Source organism: Schistocerca nitens, chromosome 10 (genome assembly GCF_023898315.1).
Source record: "Schistocerca nitens isolate TAMUIC-IGC-003100 chromosome 10, iqSchNite1.1, whole genome shotgun sequence".
NCBI lineage: Eukaryota > Metazoa > Arthropoda > Insecta > Orthoptera > Acrididae > Schistocerca > Schistocerca nitens.
The window spans coordinates 13,822,546-13,844,552 of NC_064623.1; the positions used below are offsets into that span (position 1 = coordinate 13,822,546).

At 48.8% G+C, this 22,007-nt stretch overlaps 1 protein-coding gene and 1 pseudogene across 1 annotated transcript in view; one reads left to right on the forward strand and one right to left on the reverse strand.

Moving 5' to 3' along the window:
• Window positions 1-1,970: 1,970 nt before the first annotated feature.
• LOC126209801 (basic proline-rich protein-like) overlaps window positions 1,971-22,007 on the forward strand; it is a 64,830-nt gene continuing 44,793 nt past the window's right edge. Inside the window, exons 1-2 of the mRNA XM_049938937.1 lie at window positions 1,971-1,988; window positions 2,086-3,411. Of these exons, the coding sequence (XP_049794894.1) occupies window positions 1,971-1,988; window positions 2,086-3,411 (1,344 nt within the window). The remainder of the gene's footprint in view (window positions 1,989-2,085; window positions 3,412-22,007) is intronic.
• Window positions 17,552-17,668, reverse strand: LOC126211042 (5S ribosomal RNA; annotated as a pseudogene).

Here is a 22,007-nt window from a genome sequence, read left to right on the forward strand (position 1 = left end):
TGTTAAAAAGACCTTATAACACTAATCCCAGGCAATATAGTCACCATGAAGTCTGCGAAACAGGGCTAAAAAAGTTTGTTTTTTTTTGAATTTATACTACCATGCATGTTGAGTGCAAGGTATTCCATTGTATACTTTAGCGTATGTCCATAGTCTGAACATCTGTAACGACTGTCTTGATTGTATATGAGGACATGTGCTTTCAAGGTTACTATCTACTTAGGCACACAAATCCAGTAAAATTTCCATCTTTCGCTCTTACTTCTTTCCATTTATAGAACAAACTCTTTCAATTTTCATTTGTTTAAATATTTGACCACATAAACCTTCGAATGTATAAATGTGCTAAAATTCTGTCACTCAGCTGTGTGCCGAAGAAGAGGAAAGGGGAAACTTACGAAAGATCATATATCAGGAGTACATCAATGCAGAAATTGACAAATTCAATGCAAAATTGAATCCCCTTTGCAAATTCCTTATTTTTCATCAGAGTGCTACCAATCATGGTCCTAAAGGACGCTTTTTTAATGACCCATTAGTCAGCTTAACAAGCCCATTATGTAACACAATTTGGTGATACAATCGATCACAAAACACTTTCCATGAACCCAGTAATTTGTCATAAGTAAGGTCAAATAATGAACTGGTGTTCAAAATCGTGAATTGCAAATAAAATCGTTCAAATGGCTCTGAGCACTATGAGACTTAACATCGGAGGTCATCAGTCCCCTAGACTTAGAACTACTTACAACTTACTAATCTAAGAACATCACACACATCCATGCCAGAGGCAGGATTCCAACCTGCAACCGTAGCAGCAGCAGCAGCAGCACGGTTCCGGACTGAAGCACCTAGAACCGCTCAGTGACAGCCGCCGGCTTATTACAAATAGCTACACTAAGTGGAATGACACTACACCACATCCAGTAAAATTGTATTGAGCAAGAACTATGTCTACCACCAGCAGATATAACAACACATTCAAGGTTGCTGCAAGTAAATTTGTCATCAGAATTACCTGGACAACAACCAGATCATAAAAGCTCATATTCAGAAATGGAAAAGTTCAGTAGTGTCTTTCGGGACAGACTGCTGTGAACACAACGGCCGAAATATACGATTTTGATCAAATATGAGCATACCACAATAAATTACTTCTGCTATCAAATATGATATGTAACTTTGTAATGCCATTAATTACGATATTAATTGTTTAACTGAGTTATTTAAATACATGACTGAGCAAATATGATGTGAAATAGACAGTGTTGTTTTGGATGCTTCACAACTAATCATGTTACTCTTAAAATTCAGATGTAAATTAATTTGACACGGTTGAAGACAAGTTATAATGAAAATCTCACTTGTAACAGGCAACCATAGTTACACTACTCTGCTTGGAGCAGAGTGAACGTTATTTTGCTCAAATTAATCATATTTTTAGGATTATCATTTATTTCACTTATTAAGAACTTGCATTATAGAAAGAAGACCTTCAGGATAAATTATTCATTTAGAAATCTTAATGAAGGAAAATCAAACATTATATCTTCTAATCTCTTACGCATAATTTAGGTCAATGCTTCATGTGCCCCATTAGGGCTTCCATCTGAACTCCCATGCTCTTTTTAGTGGTTCCGGTTACCTGCGTTTCACTTTTATAGCTGAATTTCTGTTTTGACTTCATTTTCAGTATCTTGGCACTGGGTCTCAAGAAAATATTAGCATTCATTCATCAAGCTTCCCTTGATTAAGGCTACACCTTCACCACACATTTCATTCTTCCATTGATTAAGGCTACACCTTCACCACACATTTCATTCTTGACTGACATGCTATGTCTTGCCACAGGCTTTGACATTACACTCGTGGTAGGAACTAAACTGGAATTCCTGGGTTGATCTGGCAAAAAAGGCACACCTCTTTCCATCACCAACAGATGATCAGTAGCTTGTATACCTGTAGGTAGCATGACCGATGGCCCCTTTGTAGGTGACAATATGACAGCACTGCTGTTCTGAGGCATGCGACATTCCCTAGCGACTGATGCCTTTGTTGACCCAGCAACTGCACGATCTGCTTTAGTTGACGCCACCTCCGCCGCCTCAACAGCGGCCGCACAGCCCTCCACAACCGCCACCTCCGCCGCCCCAGCAGCAGCAGCAGCCGCGGCCGCCACCTCCGCCACCTCCGCCGCCCTCCGCACCCGCCGCCCTCCGCACCCGCCGCCCTCCGCACCCGCCGCCCTCCGCACCCGCCGCCCTCCGCACCCGCCGCCCTCCGCACCCGCCGCCCTCCGCACCCGCCGCCCTCCGCACACGCCGCCCTCCGCACACGCCGCCCTCCGCACACGCCGCCCTCCGCACACGCCGCCCTCCGCACCCGCCGCCCTCCGCACCCGCCGCCCTCCGCACCCGCCGCCCTCCGCACCCGCCGCCCTCCGCACCCGCCGCCCTCCGCACCCGCCGCCCTCCGCACCCGCCGCCCTCCGCACCCGCCGCCCTCCGCACCCGCCGCCCTCCGCACCCGCCGCCCTCCGCACCCGCCGCCCTCCGCACCCGCCGCCCTCCGCACCCGCCGCCCTCCGCACCCGCCGCCCTCCGCACCCGCCGCCCTCCGCACCCGCCGCCCTCCGCACCCGCCGCCCTCCGCACCCGCCGCCCTCCGCACCCGCCGCCCTCCGCACCCGCCGCCCTCCGCACCCGCCGCCCTCCGCACCCGCCGCCCTCCGCACCCGCCGCCCTCCGCACCCGCCGCCCTCCGCACCCGCCGCCCTCCGCACCCGCCGCCCTCCGCACCCGCCGCCCTCCGCACCCGCCGCCCTCCGCACCCGCCGCCCTCCGCACCCGCCGCCCTCCGCACCCGCCGCCCTCCGCACCCGCCGCCCTCCGCACCCGCCGCCCTCCGCACCCGCCGCCCTCCGCACCCGCCGCCCTCCGCACCCGCCGCCCTCCGCACCCGCCGCCCTCCGCACCCGCCGCCCTCCGCACCCGCCGCCCTCCGCACCCGCCGCCCTCCGCACCCGCCGCCCTCCGCACCCGCCGCCCTCCGCACCCGCCGCCCTCCGCACCCGCCGCCCTCCGCACCCGCCGCCCTCCGCACCCGCCGCCCTCCGCACCCGCCGCCCTCCGCACCCGCCGCCCTCCGCACCCGCCGCCCTCCGCACCCGCCGCCCTCCGCACCCGCCGCCCTCCGCACCCGCCGCCCTCCGCACCCGCCGCCCTCCGCACCCGCCGCCCTCCGCACCCGCCGCCCTCCGCACCCGCCGCCCTCCGCACCCGCCGCCCTCCGCACCCGCCGCCCTCCGCACCCGCCGCCCTCCGCACCCGCCGCCCTCCGCACCCGCCGCCCTCCGCACCCGCCGCCCTCCGCACCCGCCGCCCTCCGCACCCGCCGCCCTTTTGCGCCAAAGTGAGCACCTATGGGTTTACCTGCAGATATCTGCAAGAAGTACTTTGTGGTTAGTTGTTAAAACTGTCAATACCTCTTATTTCCTCAATTTATTCACTAGGAAGGGACTGATAATACTCATTATTGCGTTGACTAGCTCATTAGCTGTTCTGGACTGAGTGCTACTTACATTACCCCGAATGCACCATGTCCTGGCCTTGGTGGACGCCTGGTTCACATAGCCTATCTTCCTTGTTTTCAGCACACTTGCAATAGCCTACATGCTGCTTCCATCGTACCACCAGTTGCCTACGTCCGTCATTCATACCCATTTGCATCAAATGAGATAATAACTAAAGCTGTCACAAAGCATCTTGAGGCAGTTCTAGGCCATGCGACCTATTGCAATCTTTGCTCATTAGTCTGATTCATTTTTGCGCCACATATTATAATGTTGGGTGTAAAATTCAGTTTATCTATCAATGTTTCTGTGACATATATTTAAAAACGGACAATGAAATACTTGTTACATGCTTTTACATTATGGGAACTAACATCCATATGATAAACGAATATTTTTTTTATTTATTTAGACGTCACGTTCTGTAGGAACAAATTGAACAGATCTCCAAGACCATAGAGCGTGTCAGTACATGAAATTACAACATAAAAGTAATAACAGATAAAAATAAAATGCTTATGAACCCAAAAAAGTCAAGCCATAAGTTTAAGTAAACGCAGTCAACAACATAAGAATCAGCTTAAGTCTTCAAGGAACTCAACAGAATACAAGAAGTGACCCATGAGCAAATCTCAACAAGAGTTGAGGAAGTCGCTCCAAATGAAGCTGCTTATTCTTGGGAATAAGCCGATATTGTTAACAAGAAACGACAGTGAGTGTGAGTGTGAGTGTTTCCACCACTTCCTGCCCGAACCACAAATATCCTTTGACAATGGGAAGAGCTACTCCAAGTCTTTGAAAAAGATGCTGAACATGGGCTTTCCAAGACAGTTTATTATCTATCTGAACACCTAGAAATGTGAACCGTTCAGTTTCACTAATCATATGTCCATTTGTGAAATTAAATCGTCGGATTTTGTTGAATTGTGTGTCAAACTTTAAATACTGAGTCTTACTGTGACTTAGCATTAGTTTATTTTCTACAAGCCACGAACTTATGACATGAACTGCACTATTTGAAACCGAGCCAATGTAGTACACAATATCCGTTGCTACCAAGCTAGTGCCACCAGAGAAAAGAAATGTTTTTGAGTTAGCCAGGATACTAGAGGGCATGTCATTTATATAAATAAGGAACAGGAGTGGCCCCAGCACTGATCCCTGGGGCACCCCCTATTTGACCCCACATCATAGCCATTCTCAATTCTTTAAATAATAACCATTTGCTGTCTGTTATTTAAGTAAGAAGTGGACCAATTGTGAGATACTGTATTCTATAATGGTACAACTTATGGAGCAATATTTTGTGATCAACACAATCAAACTCCTTAGTTAAATCAAAAAATATGCCTAGTGTTCGAAACCTTTTGTTTAACCCTGTCCAGTACCTCATAGAAAAGAGAATATAGCATTTTCAGTTGTTAAATGACTTCTAAGGCCGAACCGTACATTAGATAGCAAATCGTGTGATGTAAAATTATCAATTATCCGTACATACAAAGTCTTTTCAATAACTTTAGCAAACACTGATGGCATAGAGATAAGTCTAAAATTGTTTACATTATCCCTTTCTCCCTCTTTTGGAGGTGTAGGACAATAGGGCGTGCGCGCGCGCGCACGCGCACACACACACACACACACACACACACACACACACACACACACACACACACACACACACACACCGCAAGATATGGAACCAATAGAGAGAGGGTGAACTTGGCCACAAGACACACCATCTGTGCATCCCAAGTTGCGGTAGGAGGCTTTTTACCTGAGAGATGCCAGGGGGAAGTATCCATGGGAGGGTGGGGGTGGAGGTGGGGGAGCCCCATCACTGGCAGGGGCCAACGATGGGGAACACTTCTTCGGCTGGTGAGGGGTAGTAACTCCCAGAGGGGAGGGTATGGGAAATGAAGTAGAGGGAGAGGGGATAAGGGGGTGAGGCTGGGGTAAGAAAGATGTAAAATAGGAAAGGATGTAACAGAGACTAAAGTCGAAGAAAGTGACACTGGGTGACGTCTGTTAGATATTTGGCGAGCCTCAGCATAATCCAGGGACTGCCACTCTTGGATTTTCTTCTCTCTTGTAAGCTAGGCAATCTGGTGAGCGAGTAGAGTGGCAGTCACGACAGTTGACACACGGGTGGAGGAACTCTAATGAAGTCACCACACAAAGGGTCCGCCATACAACGGGAAGACATGTGCCCAAAACACAAGCACTGAAAGCACCTCAGGGTTGGTGGGATGTACGACTTCACATCACATCTCCAGCCCATAACCTTGACCTTCTCTGGGAGGGTATCTCCCTCAAAAGCCAGGAAGAAGGCGCAGGTATTTGTGCAGTTGTCTGCATATGTCAAACAAAATGAATGCCACAGCGCTCCAGGTTAGCTCAGAGTTCCTCAAAAGTTTGCAGCATAAGGTCCCTGTAAAAAAAATCATTCCCTGGACAATATTTAGAGGCTGGTAGGGAGCAATAGACACTGATACATTGCCAACAAGATGACAAGCACAGAGAGCTGCCGATTGGGTGGCAGAAGAAGCTTTGATCAATAGGGAGCCTGACCACATCTTACTGACAGACTCCATTTCACCAAACTTGTACTCAGTGTTCTCCACAAAAAACAATGGCTTTGTGGTTATGAATGTGTCCCTGCCTATCCTAGTACAGACCAGGTAGTGGGGAAAGTGTTTCATCCCAAGACAGTGATCCTGGCCCCCCTCCTGGGGTGAAGCCAGGAAAGAGAAGTCTGCCAGGTCATATGAAGCAACATTCAAATATGCTTTACCATTTGAAGAGACAGCCATTTGAGAATGACCAGATTTTTTGCAGCTTGATACACTTCATGTGCCAAGCATCTGCCCTGATACCACCCACTATGATCAAGGGCTCTCCCCATGGTCGCCACCCAGACACAGCAAGGGCTGCCTGGCATGGCAGCCATTGCTGGTAATTCCTATGCTCCAGGAAGACAAACAACCACTCCTTGGCATACATGGAGAGGTATCAGTACTGTTATCTCTGTGTTGTCAGGGGACTCAGCCCAATGCGTACATAACAGCCCCACCACATGGACTGGCTACACGTGCTGGTGAAATAGTGGGGTGGAGAGGCACTACAGCAGGGAAGGAAGAGCAGAAGGAAGGAGGAGAGGGGAACCAATGCCATAGACGCTAGGGAGGGAGATCTTCCCAAAATGGTTGGTTTGTGGAATTGAAGGGACCAGACTAAGAGGGCCATCAGTCCCTTTTTCCACGAACTGTAAACACCCACAAAGAATTAAAAAAAAAACAGATGACAAGGGACGACACAAGAAAGATACAGAGTCTAGACAAAAGGAATTAAAATCACACAGTGCGACAGTGGTTGGCCGACTATGAAAACAAAAAAGATAGTCAACCACCAAGGAACACACTAAAAATCACAATCTAAAACCCTAGGCCAAAGGCCAGACAAAAAAGACACAAATCCTTACATCGAACAATAAAAGTCCCCTGCACGAATAAAACTCAGGACGAGATCTGCCATTGCAGTGTCATCTGAGAAAAGTGCTTGGAGCGTATCAGGCAGCGCAAACGTCTGCATGCGTGGAGTTACGAATGGACAGGCCAACAAGATGTGGGCCACTGTCAACACTGAACCACAGTGACAGAGAGGTGGGTACTCACGGCGCAAGAGATGACCATGCGTCAGACAGGTGTGGCCAACGTGGAGTCGGCAGAGATGGTTGGTTGGGGTTTAAGGGAACAAACATCAAGGTCATCAGTCCCTTTTTTCAAATGTGGTCCATTCCGATAGTGTAACATCTCAGAAATATCAGAACAATAAAAGGGAAAAGGCTAAAAAATGTAAAAGGGCAGTCCTGTTGTCAATGGTAAAAACAAAATGAGGTAATTCAGCAAGAGAGCGAACCCAATGTGTAATTTTTCCTCTTATCTATGTAATTATGTAGTTCTCAATTCGTTCGATCAATCAATCATTCATGATAGGAAACACAGTCATAGCTCAGTCACTCAAAATGATTCTGAAATTTTACTTGTTAGAATGAAAGCAGGCGATGATTCTCTTTCTCTGCAGGCTCGTGCTTTGCGGCAGTCTGCTAATCTGTACAAATAAAATGCCTCGTAATTTTGGGAGCGTTGTATAATCAGTCGGGAAACCTCAGATCAAGCGGATATTTGGCTTTGATGAAGTTTAACCTTCCGAAGAAATAATGGAGCTCTTGGATTGTTAATGGCAGGTTCGTATCCAGTCTTTCGGAAGTTCCCTTCTGATTAACAACTACGCAATATATCGATGAATATCATTAATTCTCAAAAGTCGAATACACACCTTTTGTGTGAAGGAGCCATATATATGTATTTCACTTTTAATCGTACAATTTCGTATCCATTATCTTCTGTTATAAATCTCAATAATCAGATTACAGTTCTTCAAACCAAGCTCAGGCTAATCGGCACGAAGACAATCCGAAGCTCCCTTTCCTTTTTTTCTAACAACCACCAGAGAGAGTACTCCAAAGAATACTTATGCGCTCATGGCATAGCTATTGTATGAACTACTTTTCGCATGGATTCTGCGAGTATGAAGATAGAAAATTAGTAAACGTAATTCAAGGATAGAATTGTATCAGAATAATTCATCGAATATAAAGAGATATTACAAATGCAATGTTGAAGCACAAGAGGCAAGACCACCTGCGATGTAAAAGGTGCAACTGCTAGAATGTAGAAATATGTATGGGAAAAGGAGACTAACCAATCCTTTACAAAATGATAAAAACAGAGTAAAAGGGGAAGAAAAAAGGATCTGTCAGGGAGGGGAGTCGGGAATCTCCAAACACGGCTTACAGTGGGAGGTATCCCAAACTCACTGCCCTGCCCCAACACCAGATAGAGATTAAACACCTTAAAACTGAGAATAAAAACCACTATCCCAGAGGAAACCGAGAACCAGGTCGACCATCCGGGAATCGCCAACCAACATCAAAGGTAAAGTGTGGGGGAGTCTGTAATTAGCACACAGAGCCAAAAGAAGGCGGCATTAAACTAATATGTGGGCTACTGACTGGAAGGCTCCACAACCACAAAGTGGGGGTGGCTCATCACGCAAAAGAAAACCATGGGTCAACCTGGTATGGCCAATGCGGAGACGACACAGTGTGGTAGAGTCGCTTTGGGAGAGGCGAAAGGAAGAACGCCACAGGCCCGGTGTCACCTTAATCGCACGAAGTTTATTAGACAGGGAAGTAGCCTCCCAAGAGTTGGCCCATCATTGTGCGATTTGATGTGAAGCCGTAAATCCACTGCAGGAGGGGTTACAGAAAACGAGGAGCAAGTGACTGCTCCCCCAGCCAAACGATCAGTGAGCTCATTACTCGGGATACCTACATGGCCAGGGACCCAAATGAAGTCAATGGAACAAGCAGCACGGTGAATATCAGCGAGATGGTCATGGATAGCAGAGACGAAGGGATGGCTCGAAAAACACCGGTCAATAGCCAGAAGGCCACTCATCGAGTCCGTACATAACAAAACGCGGTTGTATTGAGACTGTTTAATAAAGGTAAGGTCCAGGGAAATTGCCATCAATTCCGCAGTAAACACCCCACATGTAAGTGGCAGCAGATGATTTTCGGTTCCAACAGAGGACGTGAAGGCATATCCCACATGGGTCAGCATATTAAGAGCCATCAATGTAAAAAACAGCATCCCGAAACTCCCTTAAAATTCGGCGGAAAAAGGAACGGAACACCATTGGGGGGATAGAATCTTTCGGACCTCGGCGGAGATCCATCCAAAATCGAAACCGAGGAACTAACCCAGGGGGGGGGGGGGGTGGAGGGGAGGGAGCGAGGAAGACAGGACAAAGAAGGAAGCTGAAAATAACGGCAAAGAGACGCAAGGCGGAGCCCAACCGGTAAACCCGCCCGAGGGCGGGAATCAGGTGGGCGACGTCCATGGTCTTGGAACAGGATAGAATAGGAAGGATGAGTGGGAGAGGAACGAACAGCGAGTGCATAAGACACCAGAAGCTGGGACCGGCGAACTGAAAGGGGGGGGGGGGGAATTCCAGCTTCAACCAGGAGACTATCAACAGGGCTAGTAGGGAAAGCACCGGTGGCCAAACGGATACCACAATGGTGGACTGGATCCAGCATATGCAGTGTGAAAGGAGCAGCCGCACCATAAACTTTACAACCATAGTCCAAGCGAGACACAACTAGAGCACGATAAAGATGGAGGAGGAGGGAGCGGTCCGCACCCTAAGAGGAGTGAGCAAGGAAGCGAAGGACATTCAGTTTATGGAAACATCCTACCTTGAGAAGTGTGATATGGGGCAGCCAAGTGAGCTTGTCGAAAAGACGACCCAGGAAACGAAACTGTGGGACCACAGGCAATCGTTGTGCAGCGAGATAGAGCTCTGGATCAGGGTGGACCGTAGTACGGCGACAGAAGTGGACGACGCGCGATTTTAAAGGAGAGAATTGAAACCCGTGTGAGAGGTTCCATGCAGAGGCACGCCGTATAGCTCCCTGGAGCTGCCGTTCTGCAGATGCCATCGAGGAGGAACTAACCCAAATGCAGAAATCATCCACATACAGGGCAGGGGCGACCAAGGGACCGACAGAGGCCACAAGTCCATCGATAGCAATCAGGAAAAGGACACTCAAGACAGAACCCTGTGGGATGCCCGTCTCTGGTTCGTGGAGAACTAAAAACAGTACCAACCCAAACCCTGAATGACCGATGGAACAGGAACTGGCGGATAAGAATCGGGATTGGGCCCCGAAGACCCCACTGATGAAGGGTAAGTAAGGAGTCATGGCGCCAGGCCATGATACAGTCCTTGCGTAGGTCAAAAACTACTGCAACCAAATGGCGGCGCTGGGAAAAAGCCTGCCGAACTGCGGATTCCAAGCAAAGTAAATGATCGATTGGAGACAGTCCCTCTCGAAAGCCACACTGGTAAGGGGACAATAGATCCTGAGATTCGAGGACCCAATTGAGCCGATGGGCTACCATCTGTTCAAGTAACTTACAAACAACATTGGTCAAACTAATTGGCCGATAGCTGTCAACAGATAGGGGGTTCTTACCAGGCTTAAGGACAGCAACCACAATGCTATCCCTCCACTAAGAGAAGTCACCCTGGAGCCAGATACAGTTAAACACCCGGAGAAGATGTTGCTGTTGTGGAGCACTGAGATGTTGAAGCAGTTGGTTATGAATGGAGTCTGGGCCAGGGGCCGTATCATGAGGAGAAAAAGAAAGTGCAGAAAGAAATTCCCATTCAGTAGAAGGTTCGTTGTAAGATTGACTGACAAGTGGTAAAACATAAGGTGGAAGCATCAGCCCGCTGTTTCCAGTGAAGGAAAGCAGCCGCATAGGAGGCTGATGCTGATGCTGATGCCATTGGAAAATGGGCCACAAGATGTTCCGCAAGAATCAACGGGTCTGTACTAAGGCCATCTGGGAGGTGAAGGCCTGGGAGGGTGGACTGCTGATGGCAACCATGGAGAGAGCGAAGTGTAGTCCATGCTCGTGACATAGGGACACTATAACCTAGGGAACAAACAAATGTTTCCCAACATATCCGTTTGCTCTGTTTGATTAAATAACAGGCTTTAGCGAGAAGGCGTTTGAAGGTAATAAGGCTGGCAACGGATAGGTGCCTCTTGAAGTGTTGCAAAGCTCGACGGCGATCACGGATGGCAATGGCAATGGCCGCACTCCACCACGGGACTTGCCGGCGACGAAATGGTCCAGATGAGCGCGGTACAGCAAGGCTAGCAGCGCGAACAATCGCGTCAGACACGTCACGTAGGAAGTCATCAATACAACCCGACAAAATGCGTGAAGTGTTACTGTGTAGTAAGAACAGAAGAAAACATAGCGTTTTCGTCATTTTTTTCATAATGACGTAATGACAGATTGGTACATTGGACGCTTTTCTCTCGGAAACATTTACATTTATCGTCTGGCAATTAATGTCGCCTGCTGAGCTGTGCAGTCGCTTCTAAGTTTATACAGTCGACAAGTAAGGAGTAGTACAAGTCATAATACACTCCTGGAAATGGAAAAAAGAACACATTGACACCGGTGTGTCAGACCCACCATACTTGCTCCGGACACTGCGAGAGGGCTGTACAAGCAATGATCACACGCACGGCACAGCGGACACACCAGGAACCGCGGTGTTGGCCGTCGAATGGCGCTAGCTGCGCAGCATTTGTGCACCGCCGCCGTCAGTGTCAGCCAGTTTGCCGTAGCATACGGAGCTCCATCGCAGTCTTTAACACTGGTAGTATGCAGCGACAGCGTGGACGTGAACCGTATGTGCAGTTGACGGACTTTGAGCGAGGGCATATAGTGGGCATGCGGGAGGCCGGGTGGACGTACCGCCGAATTGCTCAACACGTGGGGCGTGAGGTCTCCACAGTACATCGATGTTGTCGCCAGTGGTCGGCGGAAGGTGCACGTGCCCGTCGACCTGGTACCGGACCGCAGCGACGCACGGATGCACGCCAAGACCGTAGGATCCTACGCAGTGCCGTAGGGGACCGCACCGCCACTTCCCAGCAAATTAGGGACACTGTTGCTCCTGGGGTATCGGCGAGGACCATTCGCAACCGTCTCCATGAAGCTGGGCTACGGTCCCGCACACCGTTAGGCCGTCTTCCGCTCACGCCCCAACATCGTGCAGCCCGCCTCCAGTGGTGTCGCGACAGGCGTGAATGGAGGGACGAATGGAGACGTGTCGTCTTCAGCGATGAGAGTCGCTTCTGCCTTGGTGCCAATGATGGTCGTATGCGTGTTTGGCGCCGTGCAGGTGAGCGCCACAATCAGGACTGCATACGACCGAGCCACACAGGGCCAACACCCGGCATCATGGTGTGGGGAGCGATCTCCTACACTGGCCGTACATCACTGGTGATCGTCGAGGGGACACTGAATAGTGCACGGTACATCCAAACCGTCATCGAACCCATCGTTCTACCATTCCTAGACCGGCAAGGGAACTTGCTGTTCCAACAGGACAATGCACGTCCGCATGTATCCCGTGCCACCCAACGTGCTCTAGAAGGTGTAAGTCAACTACCCTGGCCAGCAAGATCTCCGGATCTGTCCCCCATTGAGCATGTTTGGGACTGGATGAAGCGTCGTCTCACGCGGTTTGCACGTCCAGCACGAACGCTGGTCCAACTGAGGCGCCAGGTGGAAATGGCATGGCAAGCCGTTCCACATGACTACATCAGCATCTCTACGATCGTCTCCATGGGAGAATAGCAGCCTGCATTGCTGCGAAAGGTGGATATACACTGTACTAGTGCCGACATTGTGCATGCTCTGTTGCCTGTGTCTATGTGCCTGTGGTTCTGTCAGTGTGATCATGTGATGTATCTGACCCCAGGAATGTGTCAATAAAGTTTCCCCTTCCTGGGACAATGAATTCACGGTGTTCTTATTTCAATTTCCAGGAGTGTATTTAGCATGAACCGAGGTATGGCGGCCACATTACAGGAGAAAATGCGTGAAGTGTTACTGTGTAGTAAGAACAGAAGAAAACATAACGTTTTCGTCATTTTTTTTCATAATGACGTATTGACAGATCGTCACATTAAGGTCCTAGGTCAACTGCAAGGCACCTAATGCGGCCAATAATTGTTTCTTCGATAACTAGAACATGACTTGTACTACTCCTTACTTGTCGACTGGATAAACTTAGAAGCTTCTATTTCGTACAGAGTGGAGCGACTGCATACCTCAGCAGCCGACATTCTTCGGGTTTTACTAGATAGTAACTCTTGTCGCATTTTCTCCTGTTTTTGGCCTCCCTCAGCTCATGCAAAATCTCAAGGTCTTAGTCAACTGCAAGGCTCTAAAACCGGCCAAAAATCGAATATTAATTAGCTAAAACATGACATACAGTAGGTCTCCGACAATAAAGGCCACTCTCAGATAGACTTCTGCATAACGCTTGTTCGCTACAACACACCTGTACTATTTCATATAGACGTATTCGCGTGGTCAACATAATCCCTGTCTACATCATTATGGCTCCTCCTGGATATCGGTCTCTTTCCTCAATGCTTTGGTCCCCAAACCATGTTCCACGTTCCCTCCAGATGCGAATGCATCGAGAATCGCTGTCCAGACCAAATCGGGACTCATCTGTGAAAAGAACACTGGCCCATTGTACGACCACCCACGAAGCATAATCATAACTCCACTCTTGACGTTCCGTTCTGTCATAGGTGGACTTACAGCAGGTCTCCGACAATAAAGGCCACTCTGCCGAAGACTTCTGCCCGCCGCTTGCCTCGCTACAAAACATTCAGTGGTTACTGCGAGCTCACACCTCAGTTGATGTCCAGTAGTAAGGCGGTACCGTCGTACACTTGCAGCCAAATAATGGCGCTCTCTTTCTGACGTGATACATGGTCGGCCCTGTCCTGGTATTCGGTGTACAGTTTCGATTTCTAGAGACTGTCGCCACGTGCGAGAAACAGCAGAAGGATTCACACTATACCTTCAGACCACGTCAGTTTGCTTATAGGATCTGTTTCATTTCTTTATCTGGCTCTTCACCGCAGAGAGTCTGGTAGGCAGTTTCTCAGTACCATACGGCACAGTCTGTGATTATGTACACAGTGGCAGTGGATGTGGGGCTATCTGTCAGACACTACTTCGTCTCATAGGTGGCCCTCACGTCATCGTTGGCGTAGTTGTGCGTTGACCAGAATGCCGTTTTCCGTGCAGAGCACGATCATACGGGCATCTGTTGCCAATTTGTATGATTACATCGTGAATTAGACACAGGACGGGGAAATAGCTGTTTGTTGCTTTAATATTCGACACCAGTGTATTTGGGCTGCAAAATAAATAAATATGGTTGAAGCAGAGAGGATCTAAATTCAGCTCGCTGACTTTCAGAGAACCGCACTGCCTCTTCCAAAGAGTCCCGTCGAAGTTCTGGGAGCCGCTACTTAACACTTCCGTAAGTGATATGCAGATCTGTCGCTATCTTAACTTTGAGACAGAATTCTTTCGATGTCTGTTGTAATGTCCACTATAAAATATTGCAACAATATCTACTGGGTGTTACAAAAAGATACGGCCAAACTTTCAGGAAACATTCCTCACACGCAAATAAAGAAAATATGTGTCCGGAAACGCTTAATTTCCATGTTAGAGCTCATTTTACTTTCGTCAGTATGTATTGTACTTCCTCGATTCACCACCAGTTGGCCCAATTGAGGGAAGGTAATGTTGACTTCGGTGCTTGTGTTGACATGCCACTCATTGCTCTACAGTACTGGCACCAAGCACATCAGTACGTAGTATCAACAGGTTAGTGTTCATCACGAACGTGGTTTTGCAGTCAGTGCAATGTTTACAAATGCGGAGTTGGCAAATGCCCATTTGATGTATGGATTAGCACGGGGCAATAGCCGTGGCGCGGTACGTTTGTATCGAGACAGATTTCCAGAACGAAGGTGTCCCGACAGGAAGACGTTCGAAGCAATTGATCGATCGGCGTCTTAGAGAGCACGGAACACTCCAGCCTACGATTCGCGACTGGGGAAGACCTAGAACGACGAGGACACCTGCAATGGACGAGGCAATTCTTCGTGCAGTTGCCGATAACCCTAATGTCAGCGTCAGAAAAGTTGCTGCTGTACAAGGCAACGTTGCCCACGTCACTGTATGGAGAGTGCTACGGGAGAACCAGTTGTTTCCGTACCATGTACAGCGTGCGCAGGCACTGTCAGCAGCTGATTGGCCTCCACGGGTCCACTTCTGCGAATGGTTCATCCAACAATGTGTCAATCCTCATTTCAGTGCAAATGTTCTCTTTACGGATGAGGCTTCATTCCAAAGTGATCAAATTGTAAATTGTCACTACATGTGTGGGCTGACGTGTGCAATCACGTCACCAACACAGATTTTCTGTGAACGTTTGGGCAGGCATTGTTGGTGATGTCTTGATTGGGCCCCATGTTCTTCCACCTACGCTCAATGGAGCACGTTATCATGATTTCATACGGGATACTCTACCTGTGCTGCTAGAACATGTGCCTTTACAAGTACGACACAACATGTGGTTCATGCACGATGGAGCTCCTGCACATTTCAGTCGAAGTGTTCGTACGTTACTCAACAACAGATTTGGTGACCGATGGCTTGGTAGAGGCGGACCAATTCCATGACCTCCACGCTCTCCTGACCTCAACCCTCTTGACTTTCATTTATGCAGGCATTTGAAAGCTCTAGTCTACGCAACCCCGGTACCAAATGTAGACTCTTCGTGCTCGTATTGTGGACGGCTGTGATACAATATGCCATTCTCCAGGGCTGCATCAGCGCATCAGGGATTCCATGCGACGGAGGGTGGATGCATGTATCCTCGCTAACGGAGGATATTTTGAACATTTCCTGTAACAAAGCGTTTGAAGTCACGCTGGTACGTTATGTTGCTGTGTGTTTCCATTCCATGATTAATGTGATTTGAAGAGAAGTAATAAAATGAGCTCTAACATGGAAAGTAAGCGTTTCCGGACACATGTCCACATAACATATTTTCTTTCTTTGAGTGTGAGGAATGTTTCCTGAAAGTTTGGCCGTACCTTTTCGTAACACCCTGTATAATACTAAGAGGCTGTTCCGGAACCCGGATAGCAAGAAAATCATTTTTGAGAATGTGGAATTTTTTAATATCTAATATAAGGTGAAGTGTCAGGAACTCTTTTCTGGACGTATTTTTCTGTTGTGTACGGCAGTCATATGTGGACAGTAAGATGTTCAGACAGAAAGAGAATCGAAGCTGTTGAAATGTGCTGCACAAAAATGCTGAAGATCTGATGGATGCATTGAATAACTAATGAGGAGATACTGAACTGAATTGAGGACAAAAGAAATCTGTGGCTTAACTCGATTAAAAAAATATCCGAACTAGTGCGAATCGGACACGCTCTGAGCGTTCCGTACAAACTCAGTCTCTGTATATGAAAGGAAATGTCCTGACTCACTGACTGACTGGCTCAGTATCAGCCAGTCCAAACCGCTACGGACAGAAACTAGAAATTTAGAGAGGGTGCTGACCTTATACTGCAATCATCGCCTAGTAATGAATTGTTCAAAATTCCATCCTTAAGGGGGTGAAATAGGAAACGGAAGACTTTTTGAAAACATGCCGCAGTAAAGGCAATTTTGAAGCTAGAAATGCGAAAATTTGTATTTGGTTCCCCAATCAAAAATGAAAAAAGTAAATGTTTCATCATTTTTGGAAATTCAACGACTAAGAGGAAAAAATTGAGTGACAGATTTTTTAAAATAGTTATTAAAGAAGTAGTAAATAATTTTTAAAGCTGCGTCTATGAATTAAAAAATATGTTTCAGTATTTCTGGAAATCCAGCCAGTGAGGGGTCAAAAAGTGGATGACATTTTTAAAAACATGTCATTATGAAAACATTTTTTAAGCTTAACCTAAGAAAATTTGTATTTGGCTTCCCGGTTAGAATTAAAAAGTGTCTCTTAGTGTTTTTGGAAATTCAGTCCCTAAGGGGCTGAAATAGGGATGAACGTTTTAAGGGAATATTTCATTCTGAAAGCATTTTTGAAGCTAAATCTCTGAGAATTTGTATTTGGCTTCTTGGTTATAAATAAAAGGCACGTGTTCCACTGTTACTGGAAATTCAGCACATAAGGAGACGAGACACGGGTTGAAAGGGTGTAGGAAAACATTTCGCTGCGAGAGCCTTTAACTAAACTAACTCCGTCTACAGGCCGCAAGCGACCCATCGGGACCACCCGACCGCCGTATCATCCTCAGGTGAGGATGCGGATAGGAGGGGCATGGGGTCAGCACACCGCACTCCCGGTCGTTATGATGGTTTTCTTTGACCGGAGCCGCTACTATTCGGTCGAGTAGCTCCTCAATTGGCATCACGAGGCTGAGTGCACCCCGAAAAACGGCAACAGCGCATGGCGGCTGGATGGTCACCCATCCAAGTGCCGGCCACACCCGACAGTGCTTAACTTCGGTGATCGCACGGGAACCGGTGTATCCACTGTGGCAAGGCCGTTGCCGCTGCGAGAGCCTTTATAAAACTAAATCTATGAAAATTGGTATTTGGCTTCTCGGTTAGAAAATTAAAAAATGTTTAAGCATTTTTGGAAGTATAACCACTAAGGCAGTAAAACAGTGGGTGAAATTTTAATAAATAAACCGTTATCAAAGAACTCGTGAAGCATTTTTAAAGCTACGGCAATTAAAATTGGTATTTGACATCTTGCTTGGAAATTAAAAAAATTCTTTTCAATGTTTTTGGAAATTCAACGCGTAAGGGAGCGAAATAGGGGATGAAAATTTTCAGGAAAATATTTCATTGTATTAAAACACTTTTAAGGTAACTGTATGAAAATTGGTACTACGCTTCTTGATTAGAAATGAAGTAATGTGTTAGGAAATGAAAGTTTGTATCAAAATATCATCACAAGGAGTCAAAAGGGTGGAATAACAAATGGCTCAAATGGTTCAAATGGCTCTGAGCACTATGCGACTTAACTTCTGAGGTCATCAGTCCCCTAGAACTTAGAACTAATTAAACCTAACTAAGGACATCACACACATCCATGCCCGAGGTAGGATTCGAACCTGCGACCGTAGGGGTAGCTCGGCTCCAGACTCTACCGCCTAGAACCGCACGGCCAGTCCGGCCGGCAGGTGGAATAAAAAAAGCTTCTGACTCCAGCTATCAGAATAGATTTTTGGTCAGAAATATATTCGGAAAGACCGTGATCTCATAGCCTTAACTAGCGTGAATAGTTCAGAAGCAGCTCCAATTTGTGAATAATATAATAATTAACACCATAATTCCATTGAAGAAAAACAAAAAAGGTCTGCAGACCGTAGAGTCTACTCGAGAGAAGCAGCGGGAGCTGATCTAGTTACGTATATAGGTAATAATAACAATAACAGTAATAGTAAAAATAATAATTTCGTGCGACTTAGAGGCCAGGTGCGAGTTTTTCTATTGGGTGCCAATCCGGTGACTATCATGTCTCCAAGCTTTCCCAGTTATCCAACCGGGGAAAGGGGACATGCAGTATAATATGGAATCCAAACCATGTGTTGTTTCTGGCGACTCCTCACAACTGAGAGAGGGGAAGGCTGGGTTCAAACGAAAACTGAAAAATCCGTGGTCCGACTAAGGTTCGACCCCTTAGCCTCTGTCTCGAGGCTTTGCTCTCTTTCAAGGACACCAGACGCAGAATGTATATACTCGTACATGGTGGCATCTTGTAGATTAACTGACTACAAGAAGCACATTAATTTTTAATCAATTTTTTTAAAAAATTACATTTTTACCATTCTTATTATTAGATTTCAAAGCCGGACTAAAAATATTCGTAGTTTATAAAATCGAACTTTAAAATCCCTGAAAATTGTCATCTGTTCTTCTTCTTCTTCTTCCTCTTCGTCGTCATCTTGTCCTCTTCGTACTTAAGATGGTCTTCACTGCCATCGAGAGTGTTACTTATACAGCACGTCCTGAAAGATTTAACAATGTGTTCTCTCACTCTAGACCACGACTGATTTATCCCCCCCCCCCCCCCTGCGGGTTCGGGGGTAAGAATAGGCCCGCGGTATTCCTGCCTGTCGTAAGAGGCGACTAAAAGGAGTCTCACACATTTCGGCTTTAATGTGATGGTCCCCTCTTCCAAATTTCCGTTGTTAGTGCGTGCCATTTGGGGAAGGACACCTTACGTGGTGTTTTTCTATTGGTCCATCATGCTCCACCATCTTGCATGTTACCTCTTGTCGTGTGGCGGGATTTACGCCCAACGTCTCCTGGGTTGCCTCCTTCTCGCCTTGTGCACAATACCATTCTTAGCACCCACGACACCTGTGGACCCTTTCAACACCTAAAATCCAGCACGGTAGCCAGTCCGTTGTGGTGGGGTCGTCAAGTACCCTCTTGGTGGTAGCCCCCTGACCACGCAGGGATCGCACTACAGATGCCAGAGCTGTTTCCTCCCCATGCATGCCAAGGAGTATGTGCCCATCTTGTCTGGGGCACGGGGACGCCGGGCAACGGGATATCGGCCAGGTACCCGTTGCTTTGGCTGGGTGGCGCCCTTGGGGAGAGCCCTCGTTCGGAGTAGGTGGCATCTGGGCGGATGTGGCGCAATGAAGCGCAATAAATCACACCAAGCTGGTGGTCGCACGGCCACCAGCGTCTCTAAGCGAGGTCGAGTAGACTTTGATGCTGCGCAATATGACCCTCAGTCGTTCCCCTCGTTGGCTGCGCCATGGGAGGGACGCCGATCTAGTGCACAGCGGGAGCCTTATGTACCGCAATACCTTGTCTGCAGCAGGACTGATGGTGACTCCTTTCTTACGACGAAGCCTATGTTTTTTGTGGACCACCTGGAGGATAAGTTTGGGGAAGTGGCAGGGTTGTCTAAAATGAGGAATGGGTCCATCCTCCTCAAGACGTCCTCCCCAGCCCAGTCACGAGCGTTGCTCTTGTGTGATAAGCTGGGTGACGTCCCTGTAACCGTCACTCCCCACAGTAGCTTAAATATGGTCCAGGGGATTATTTACCATCGTGACCTCTTGTTACAATCCAATGACGAGCTGAGAGCCGACTTGGAACGACGTGGTGTCCATTTTGTCCGTCGTGTCCATAGAGGACCCAAGACTAACAGGGTGGCCACTGGTGCCTTTATCTTGGCCTTCGAGGGTGATGTCTTGCCCGAGAAGGTCAAGGTAATGGTTTACCGTTGCGACGTCAAGCCCTACGTCCCTCCCCCGATGCGGTGCTTCCAGTGCTGGAAGTTTGGGCATATGTCCTCCCGTTGCCCATCCAGCGCTACATGTCGAGATTGCGGACGCCCCTCTCATCCCGATTCTCCATGTGCGCCTCCGCCTGTATGTGTCAACTGTGGGGAGCACCACTCTCCATGCTCGCCGGATTGCCCCATTCTTCATAAGGAGCGGAAGATAATGGAATTTAAGACCCTGGACCGGCTTACTTATCGAGAGGCTAAACAGAAATACGAAAGGTTGTATCCTGCTTCCATTCGAACATCTTATGCTGCAGCCACGTTATCGTCGCCCACGCGAGCGACGGTTGTCGCCTCATCTGTGCCGCCTTCAGTGGGCCCTCGGGGCCGTGTATCTCTGTCTACCCCCCTCGTGCCTGGGGGCAAGCCTTCCTCTGTTGCCCCCTTAGCAGTTGGGGGCAAAACCTCTTCTGTCGCTCCCCCCACGCTTACTTCGGGAGTGACATCTGCTCCACAACCGGGAGGCTCGCTCCCTCCCCCTCCTTCTCCGCCGGCGTTGCCTCCGCCGGTTCCTCTCTCGCGGAAGGGGTCCCTCGGGGCTCTCCCTTCCTCCGTTTCTTCTCCTACCCAGCCGGATGTCAGCCAGTGGCTGAAGGTTCCGCCACCTGCTGGTCGTAGGGCTTCTGCGTCGTCGTCAGCCTCCGACGCTCCTTCAGAGAAGCTCTCCCAGCCCTCTCACCCTAAGGGCCGACGTGAGAAGAAGGAACGGGATGTGTCCAAGAAGGACGTTCCGGCGGTTTCAGCACCGCCTGGTGTACATAGTCCTGGCTCCGGGGATGAGGTAGAGATCCTCGCCTCTGCCGCGGATCTCGCCCTCACGGAACCCTTGGGGGCCTTTCCTATGGACTCAGCTGACTCTCCCCCGGTGGCGGCGGTTGCCTCTGAGGCGCCGTCTGCCTCTTAGTCGCCTTCACGCCCTCCCAGTCCCTTCCTGCTTCCATTCTCCAGTGGAACTGCGGCGGTTATTTCCGCCACCTGCCTGAGCTCCAGATGCTTCTGAGTGATTCCCCTGTTCTCTGCATTGCTATGCAGGAAACTTGGTTTCCTGCAATGCGGACCCCCGCCCTTCGCGGTTATCGGGGATACTATAAGAACCGTGTTGCCTGTCACCGAGCATCAGGTGGAGTTTGCCTCTTTGTTCACCGCTCTGTCTGTAGTTCGCCAGTACCCCTTCAGACGCCTTTAGAGGCAGTCGCTGTCAGGGTTGAGCTCTCGCCGGCTATTACAGTTTGCTCTGTTTACATTCCTCCGGATGGGGAGCTCCCCCGGCATGTCTTGGCTGCACTGCTGGCTCAACTCCCGCCACCTTTGCTGCTTCTGGGCGATTTTAATGCCCACAACCCTCTATGGGGTGGGACTGTCTCCGATGACCGCGGTCGGGCCGTGGAGCATGTGTTGGCTCAGCTCGACCTTAGCCTCTTGAATACCGGTGCTCCCACGCATTTTAGTGTGGCCCATGGCTCTTTCTCGGCCATCGATCTCTCTCTTTGCAGCCCCGGACTTGTCCCATCCCTCCACTGGAGAGTGCATCCTGACCTGTGTGGTAGTGACCATTTTCCCATCTATTTGTCACTGC